The 9,597-nt window shown below is 46.9% G+C and overlaps 1 protein-coding gene across 1 annotated transcript; it reads right to left on the reverse strand.

The window, feature by feature from the left end:
• Positions 1-1,674: 1,674 nt before the first annotated feature.
• Positions 1,675-8,797, reverse strand: LOC122762902 (dnaJ homolog subfamily C member 10-like). The gene is made up of 14 exons (XM_044018070.1): positions 8,691-8,797; positions 5,893-6,137; positions 5,507-5,669; positions 5,376-5,426; positions 5,206-5,288; positions 4,973-5,104; positions 4,610-4,703; positions 4,223-4,300; positions 4,047-4,090; positions 3,887-3,952; positions 3,717-3,782; positions 3,493-3,582; positions 1,927-2,034; positions 1,675-1,896 (listed from the first exon to the last, which is right to left on the reverse strand). The coding sequence occupies exons 2-14, from the start codon at positions 6,112-6,114 to the stop codon at positions 1,699-1,701; spliced, it is 1,395 nt and encodes a 464-aa protein (XP_043874005.1). The 5' UTR covers positions 6,115-6,137; positions 8,691-8,797; the 3' UTR covers positions 1,675-1,698.
• Positions 8,798-9,597: the final 800 nt, after the last annotated feature.

The following is a 9,597-nucleotide window of genomic DNA, read 5'->3' on the forward strand; positions in this document are numbered from 1 at the left end:
CGTACTGTCATGTAATGACACGTACTGACATGTATTGACACGTAATGACATGTAATAACATGTAATGACACGTAATGACATGTACTGTCATGTAATGACACGTAATGACACGTAATGACATGTAATGACATGTAATAACATGTAATGACACATACTGACATGTAATAACATGTAATGACACATAGTGACATGTACTGACATGTAATGACTCACCGGAACTCACCTGACACATCTGTGTGTGTGTGTGTGTGTGTGTGTGTGTGTACGCGCGCATGTCGTTGACTCACCGGAGCGAAGAAGTCGACGAGCCACGGCTCCTTCCTGTCAGAGGGGAAGTTATCAGGCCTCAGCGTGGTCACATGAGCGCCAACACTGTCCTTTGCAAAAGCCACGATGCTATACAACACGTCTTTACCTGAGGAGGTGACAGGGTGAGAGAGGAGGAGGTGACAGGGTCAGTGAGGAGGAGGTGACAGGGTCAGTGAGGAGGTGGTGACAGGGGTCAGTGGAGGAGGTGACAGGGTGAGGAGGTGACAGAGGAGGAGGTGACAGGGTCAGTGAGGAGGAGGTGACAGGGTCAGGAGGAGGTGACAGGGTCAGTGAGGTGACAGGGTCAGTGAGGAGGTGGTGACAGGGTGAGTTGTACTGACCGTGGTGGATCTCAAAGTCGTGGATTCCCAGTCCTTTAAAAACAGCCACACAAGGTTTTTGGATGTAAAGAGACTGACACAGCTGAGAGTCTGTGAGACAGTCCACTCTGCCAACCTGAGGACACACAGACAGACAGTCAGACAGACAGACAGAGACACAGCTGAGAGTCTGTGAGACAGTCCACTCTGCCAACCTGAGGACACACAGACAGTCAGTCAGTCAGACAGACAGACAGAGACACAGCTGAGAGTCTGTGAGACAGTCCACTCTGCCAACCTGAGGACACACAGACAGACAGACAGACAGACACAGCTGAGAGTCTGTGAGACAGTCCCACTCTGCCAGCCTGAGGACACACAGACAGACAGTCAGACAGACAGACAGAGACACAGCTGAGAGTCTGAGAGACAGTCCACTCTGCCAACCTGAGGACACACAGACAGTCAGTCAGTCAGACAGACAGACAGAGACACAGCTGAGAGTCTGTGAGACAGTCCACTCTGCCAACCTGAGGACACACAGACAGTCAGTCAGACAGACAGACAGAGACACAGCTGAGAGTCTGTGAGACAGTCCACTCTGCCAACCTGAGGACACACAGACAGACAGTCAGAAGACAGACAGAACACAGCTGAGAGTCTGTGAGACAGTCCACTCTGCCAACCTGAGACACACAGACAGGTCAGTGACACAGCTGAGAGTCAGACAGTCCACTCTGCCAACCTGAGGACACACAGAGACAGTCAGACAGACAGACAACAGAGACACAGCTGAGAGTCTGTGAGACAGTCCACTCTGCCAACCTGAGGACACACAGACAGACAGTCAGACAGACAGACAGAGACACAGCTGAGAGTCTGTGAGACAGTCCACTCTGCCAACCTGAGGACACACAGACAGACAGTCAGTCAGACAGACAGACAGAGACACAGAGTCTGAGACAGTCCACTCTGCACCTGAGGACACACAGACAGACAGACAGACAGAGACACAGCTGAGAGTCTGTGAGACAGTCCACTGCCAACCTGAGGACACACAGGCAGTCAGTCAGTCAGACAGACAGACAGGACACAGCTGAGAGTCTGTGAGACAGTCCACTGTGCCAACCTGAGGACACACAGACAGACAGTCAGACAGAGACACAGCTGAGAGTCTGTGAGACAGTCCACTCTGCCAACCTGAGGACACACACACAGACAGACAGAGACACAGCTGAGAGTCTGTGAGACAGTCCACTCTGCCAACCTAAGGACACACAGAGAGACAGACAGGTACCTGTATGTGGTCGTCTCTGAGACGCGCCTGCAGCTTCTTGTAGTCGTTGGAGCTGCTTCTGTGTCCGAATGTAAAACTGACCAACCAGCGATGATGAGACAGTTTACTCTGCACACATGTGAAGACACATGGTCACATGACTCCACCCACTGTGTTGTTACAGTGTGTAGTGCTGTGTGTGTAGTGTAGTGCTGTGTGTGTAGTGTAGTGTCTGTAGTGTGTGTAGTGTTGTGTTGTGTGGTGTGTAGTGTAGTGTGTGTAGTGTTGTATGTAGTGTGTGTAGTGTGGTGTGTAGTGTAGTGTGTGTGTGTAGTGTGTAGTAGTGTGTGTGTGTAGTGTTGTGTAGTGTAGTGTGTGTGGTGTGTGTAGTGTTGTGTGGTGTTGTGTGGTTGGTGTAGTGTAGTGTTGTGTAGTGTAGTTGTGTGTAGTGTTGTGTAGTGTAGTGTAGTGTGTGTAGTGTTGTGTGGGTGTGTGTAGTGTGTAGTGTTGTGTAGTGTAGTGTAGTAGTGTAGTGTAGTGTGTGTAGTGTAGTGTTGTGTAGTTGTGTAGTGTTGTGGGTGTTGTGTGTGTAGTGTAGTGTGTAGGTGTGTAGTGTTGTGTGTGTCGTGTTGTGTGTGTATTGTGTGTTGTGTCGTGTTGTGTGTGTAGTGTGTGTAGTGTTGTGTGTGTAGTGTTGTGTAGTGTGTGTAGTGTAGTGTAGTGTTGTGTGTAGTGTAGTGTAGTGTAGTAGTGTGTGTGTGTGTAGTGTGTGTAGTGTAGTGTAGTGTGTAGTGTTGTGTGTGTGTGTGTGTGTAGTGTTGTGTGTGTAGTGTTGTGTAGTGTGTGTGTGTGTAGTGTGTGGGTAGTGTGTGTGTAGTGTGTATTGTGTGTAGTGTTGTGTAGTGTAGTGTGTGTGGTGTGTGTAGTGTTGTGTGGTGTTGTGTGTGTTGCGTGTAGTGTAGTGTTGTGTAGTGTAGTTGTGTGTAGTGTTGTGTAGTGTAGTGTAGTGTGTGTGTGTTGTGTGTGGTGTAGTGTAGTGTGTAGTGTGTGTAGTGTAGTGTGTGTAGTGTGTGTAGTGTAGTGTTGTGTAGTGTAGTGTAGTGTGTAGTGTAGTGTAGTGTGTGTAGTGTTGTGTAGTGTTGTGTGTGTGTGTAGTGTAGTGTAGTGTGTAGTGTTGTAGTGTTGTGTGTGTGTTGTGTGGTAGTGTGTGTAGTGTGTGTAGTGTGTGTAGTGTTGTGTTGTGTAGTGTTGTGTAGTGTTGTGTAGTGTTGTGTAGTGTAGTGTAGTGTTGTGTGGGTGTGTAGTGTAGTGTAGTGTAGTGTTGTGTTGTGTTGTGTTGTGTAGTGTGTGTAGTGTAGTCGTGTGTAGTTTTGTGTGTGTGTGTTGTGTGTGTGTGTGTAGTGTTGTGTGTGTAGTGTTGTGTAGTGTTGTGTAGTGTAGTGTAGTGTGTGTAGTGTTGTGTCGTGTGTAGTGTAGTGTAGTGTAGTGTAGTGTAGTGTTGTGTTGTGTTGTGTTGTGTTGTGTTGTGTTGTGTAGTGTAGTGTAGTGTAGTCGCGTGTAGTGTATTGTGTGTAGGGTTGTGTGTACCTGGAAACTGTGAGTGGTCAGCAGCTCCAGATCAGGCAGATGTTCTATGACCTGAGTGTAAATCTCTTTACTGTCCAGAGTTTTCAGCCACTGCAACACACACACAGTCAGTACTGCAGTAACACATGCAGTATTAGTACACTCAGTACTGTGTAGTAACACATGCAGTATTAGTACACTGAGTACTGTGTTATCATAACACACAGACAGTGAACACTTGTTACCAGAACGCTGCCCTGAAGATCCAGAGAACTTTCAGGTGGAAACAAAGCTGTGGCTCCACCGTTCACCTGAGAGAGAACACATCAAACAAATATGATAACTCTATAATGTACTACTATAGTACAACTACAGTAGTACTATAGTAGTACTGTATAGTAGCAGCAGGTCTGACCTGGAAACTGAGACAGAGCTGCTCCTCTGTGACACAGTCCATCCATCCAACCTTCACCAGACCATCCTGTAACACAACCAGGTGACAACATGAACTCACACGTTCACACCTGTAACGTAACAGGAAGTTAGACGTGATCATGTGACCTCTGCTCTCTCACCAACATTCCTGCCAACTTCTGTCTCGTTCTGGGCTCCAGACAGTCTGAGACAGACAGACAGACGGCACATAAGCATTGTGTGGGACATTTATTTTGAAACTAAAAAGGGTTGAGCTTTAGCTTGGACAAACAAAGGCTCTTATTTTGATGTAAAAAAGAAACAGGAAGTGTGTTACCTCCGGTGTCAGAGCAGAAGGTGATGATCCAGCCGATCCCTGACGAGAACGCCGTCTCCACCTCAGCAAACACGTTACCTGGGACACAGACACGCAGTGAGACAGTGAGGCAGTGTGCAGTGAATCAGTGAGACAGTGAGGCATGGTGCAGTGAATCAGTGAGACAGGGTGCAGTGAGACAGTGAGGCAGGTGCAGTGAATCAGTGAGACGGGGTGCAGTGAGACAGGCAGTGCAGTGAATCAGTGAGACAGTGAGGCATGGTGCAGTGAAACATGGTGCAGTGAGACAGTGTGCAGTGAGACAGTGAGGCATGGTGCAGTGAATCGGTGAAACATGGTGCAGTGAATCAGTGAGACAGTGTGCAGTGAATCAGTGAGACAGCTCACCCTGCCACAGACGGGTGACGGCGGTGGTGATGAACTTCATGGTGAATCGTACGAGCTCGTCTTTAGAGCGATCACCGTGGAACTTCTCTGGTTTCTATGGAAACACAATCAACAGGTCTTCAATCGGACGCTAAGCTAACAGCTAGCAGAAGAAGAAGAAGGAGGAGGAACCCCGCCCCCGTGTGACGAGCCTGTTCATGCTGACGTGTGTTGTGTTTACCCGGGTTTCCAGGACTTGGTTGACATCAAATAAACAAATAAAGGACTATCTTATCTTGTCTTGAGATCTGGTCCAGGGTTCACCCCTGACCTTACATAAAGTGAGACTTTTATTTTGAAAAGTGCAGCGTGGTGTGAACCCACCTGTGCAGCTTTGAACAGATACAGACTAGGGTAACTGTTGATGCCCCTCCTCCTGCACAGGTGGTTGTTGTCTCCACAGTTGACCGCTCCGATCCGGATCACGCCGTCCATCTCCTTAGCAAAGTCCCTCCACTGACACACACACACACACACACACACACACACACACATGAATAAGGAGCAGTAAACAGCAGCAGCTGCAGCAGTGTCAGGCTCGAGTCTCCTCTCGTTACCGTGGGAGCGAGCTGGTGACAGTGTGAACACCGTGGTGAGTAGAAGTTGATGAACCACATTTCTCCAGAGTTCACTGCCGCCTCTGAAACACACAGCAGTCACACACCTGTCTGTCACACACCTGTCTGTCACACACTCTGTAACTCACACTAGCTAAACTTCCTCTTACCGAAGTCACCGCTGTCCAGAGTGATGATCTCCAGATCGTCGTCATAGATACCTGAACAGAGACACATTTACCTTACAGAGCCATCACCATGGTTACATGAGTCAGGTGTGTGTGAGACGGCAGAGACTCACCAAAGTCGTAGCGGTAGAAGTTCCAGCTCTCGTAGCGTCCTCCCTGTTGCTCGTCTAATCCCTTTTCTCCATATTTGTCGTATTTCTTGCGCAGGTCTTCGTCCTTCAGAACCTCGTACGCTCGGTTCACCTTGAGGAACCTGTCGTGGGCCGAGGCGTCGCCCTGAAACACAACCATTTTAGCCACTTAACAGAAGACTCAGTGAATAGAATCTGCATCAGTGTAAGTCTCTGAGGACTTTGGTGTGGGAGAGTGAGTCTGACTCACAGTGAACATCGTAGACTTAGACTGACGTAGATTTTGTGATGTGAGTCTTATGTTAAACGGCTAAATTCAGCCACAGCAGCAGCAGGGGGCGCTGTTGACCGTTGTCATAGTAACTCACAGGGTTCTTGTCAGGGTGCATGGTCAGCGCCAGCTTCTTAAAGGCCTGTCGTATCTCTCTGGTCGTGGCCTCTCTGTTGACTCCTAACAGCTCATAATAGTCTCCGCCCTCCGCCAGCACCATCACCAGCAGGGGGAGGAGCAGCAGCAGCAGCAGCAGGAGCGGGGGCGTGGCCTGGACGGCACGGGGTCGCCGAGCCCCGAGGTCAAACCTGTGACCCATCACCAGTCTGTGACCACAACGACCTGAAGAACAAGGTCACAGCGTTACATCAGAGGAGCGCTCGTCGTCAAACTGCTGCTTTCATCAATTTATTTTAACATCAAACAATTCAACTTTTTACAATCACCTGATTGTATCAATTATTTTTATTACTCCAGAATGAGCCTTTTATGTTGATCGGCTCCACAGCTTGGACCACCTTCTTTTTAAACGAAACACGTTTAGAGTTTTGATGCTAACTGAAGGCTCAACGTTCAGCTGCTCCGTGTAACTTCACCAGTGACTGTTTTCACAGACTGCACCTTTAATCAACATTGACAGAACTCCTGACCATGTTTGTTTAGATTTAAACTGCCATGAAACAACATAGATCGAGCCTGGACCGTCACGGATCGCCTGGACCGTCACAGATTGTCGTGAATCGCCTGGACCGTCACGGATTGTCGTGAATCTCCTGGACCATCACGGATCGTCGCGGCTCATCCGGACAATCCGCAGATACGCCCTGAACCACTCCACAGATATGCTGAACGCCCGCGAGATAGCCTGAACCGCCCGCGGATAAATGCGTAGCTCATCTGAACAAATCCGCGGATCACCTGGACTATCCGCGGATACGCCTGAACTGTCACAATCGCCTGAACGATCCGCGGATCGTCGTGGCTCATCTGGACAAATCACGGATACGCCTGGACTGTCTAGATACCGTGCATCACCTGAACCCGACCACCCATATCGCCTGAACCCGGCCACCCGCAGATACGCCTGAACCGTCACGGGTCGCCTGAACGTCACGGATACGCCTGAACCGTCTAGGTATGCGTGCATCACCTGAACCGGCACCCGCCAGATACGCCTGAACAATCCGCGAATGCGCCCTGAACGATGCACGGATAAATACGTAGCTCATCTGGGCATTTCCATCCGCGAATACGCCTGAACTATCACGGGTCGCCTGAACGTCTAGGTATGCGTAAAACTCGCCTGAACCGTCACGAATGCGTCGCGGCTCATCGAACGATCACGAGATACGCCTGAACAAATCACCGAATGCGCCTGAACGATCCTGGTCGCCTGAACCCAAATCCGCGGTCGCCTGAACAGTCACGCAGATACCGCCTGAACGATCTGAATCGCCTGAATGATCCACGAGATAACCTGAACCGCCACGGATGATGAAGTAGCTCATCTGAACGTCGAGATCCTGAACTGTCACAGATAGCCTGGGCAAATCACGGATCGCCTGAACGCCACGGATAGCCTGGTCCGTCCGCAGATACGCCTGAACCCGTCACGAATCGCCTGGACGTCCGCGGATCTCCTGAACATCACGGATGCGTTGTGGCGGCTGACCGTCACGGATGTCCTGGACCGTCACAGATTGTCGTGGATCGCCTGGACCGACCGTCACAGATCGCCTGGACTCAGATTACGGGAGCGTAACTTCACTTCATCGCCCTGAGGCCGTCACAGCTGCTCGACAATAACACCAGGACTTTTACGACTTAATTCAGCTCCTTCTTCACTCTGAGCTGCTGTTATTTGCGACTGTAAACTGAGTTTTTACGAGTGTGACGGCATTTTTATTGTTATTCAAACATGAAAGAGTTAAAAGTTAACTTCACAGCAGATCCAGTCCTGTTTATTTATTGTTTAATTGTTGCTTTAGATTTTGACACTTCTGATTCAAACACCTCAGCACTGGTTTGTCATTTAGGTTTAACTGGAGTGTGGACGCCACATGTTTATCCCAAACAATATAAACACTATAAACAACATAAACAGTCAGCTGATTATTAATCATAGGGCTGAAATGATTATTCAATGAATCGATGACTAAATGAACGGCTAACTGTTTTGATATTTGTGTGAATATTTCCTGCTTTCTTTGCTCCATAGAAACAAAGAGTTTGTGGACAAACACTGATCAATATTTTCTAACAGGTTCTTGATTAAATCGATTATGGAAATAATTGTTTTTTAATACTTAAAACAACTTTTCTTGTTTATCAGCTTCTTAAATATGTATATTTATATGTTTTCCCGTCATTTAACAAATAAATCATTAAAACCAAATCATTTGAACATATTGTGACATTTTATGGAGCAACAACTCCACAACATACAACATACAGACTACTAAGGAGGTGAAAGTGTTCTATTCAGGACACTGAACAAGTATCAGGTTGTTTGGTTCATAAAATGCACATTTAACAAAGTAATTATGTTAAAAACGGCATTTAAGCAGAAACAGGGAGAAGATTTAGAGATAAAAACACTGAGTTCAGCTCATTTACATGTAAATTAACCGTAAAATAATGTCGTTGACATGTTAATAACAACAAACAGTGATCGTGTTGTAGAGTAATGTTTAAAAACGCCGCTTATTTGATTCCAAATAGTTTAAAAAACGACGAAATGTTTTCTTGTTCAAACACAGCAGCTAATGTGAGCTAAACTTAGCCTCAGTAGCAGCTAGCTGAGCAGCACTTGTGGGCTAATTAGACGTTCGCTTCTGAGCTTCCGGTTTGAGCAAATGTTCATTTAATGCGAAGAGACGTTTTTAAAAAACTCACCTAAGACGAAAAACAGCAGCGGCTCCGTTTACTCAACAAGTCCCGTGAAAGTCCTGCGGAGTCCGGGATCCGCATCAGGGTCCGGTTCACACCGGGATCAAGTTAGATGCTACTAGGCCACTATTAGCGTTTCCGGTTCCTGCGTTTCCCAATAAAAGCCACGCGGAAAATCGTGATTCACAAGGAAACTCATACATTTAGGCTAAATTTAAACGTAATACGGAGTTCATGAGAATGTCTTTCATCATTTATTTCAGCACAACCCAGGGAAGGTCATTTTCTAATTTGACCAACTTTATAAACACACCCGATACAAAAAGTTTTTTAATCCGATGGAATTTTTTGAATTATTTTACCGTCACAAAAACAGAGATCAAGCAGTTTTCAAAGCTTGACATTGTGAAACAAAGCAACACAGCACTGAATCTGCTGCTCTTTGTTTACTGCTTTTATTTTGACAACACCGGAGTGCTTCCGTGTCTATGCTAACTTAACGAACTCTGGCGCTCACAAATCGCATTCTAATGACGCAAAAGTCTGTTGCGTTTAGTGTCGGTGGTGGTCAGTGGTGAGCAACTGGCAGCCCGTGGACCAAACGTGGCCCGCCAATATTAATATCCGGCCCAGTATGTGAATTCAAATATTTAATTAAAAAAAAATTCTTATATTGTTTTCTTTGCAAAAATGACATGTAAGAGCAGTACGTGTACGTGTACGTGTACGTGTTTATGTGTTTATAGATTCATGTTTGTATTTAAACGTTTTTCTTCTGACTTTGTGTAAAACTTAGTTTCAAATATTTGGGAAAGGTTTTAGGATAAACTTTTTTACAAGTGTAGTCACGTGACTACATAATTTGTTTGTTGATCCTTTTATGTTTTATTTAAACATGAAATCAGAATTCCGA

The sequence above is a fragment of the Solea senegalensis genome, unplaced genomic scaffold (assembly GCF_019176455.1).
Source record: "Solea senegalensis isolate Sse05_10M unplaced genomic scaffold, IFAPA_SoseM_1 scf7180000016162, whole genome shotgun sequence".
NCBI lineage: Eukaryota > Metazoa > Chordata > Actinopteri > Pleuronectiformes > Soleidae > Solea > Solea senegalensis.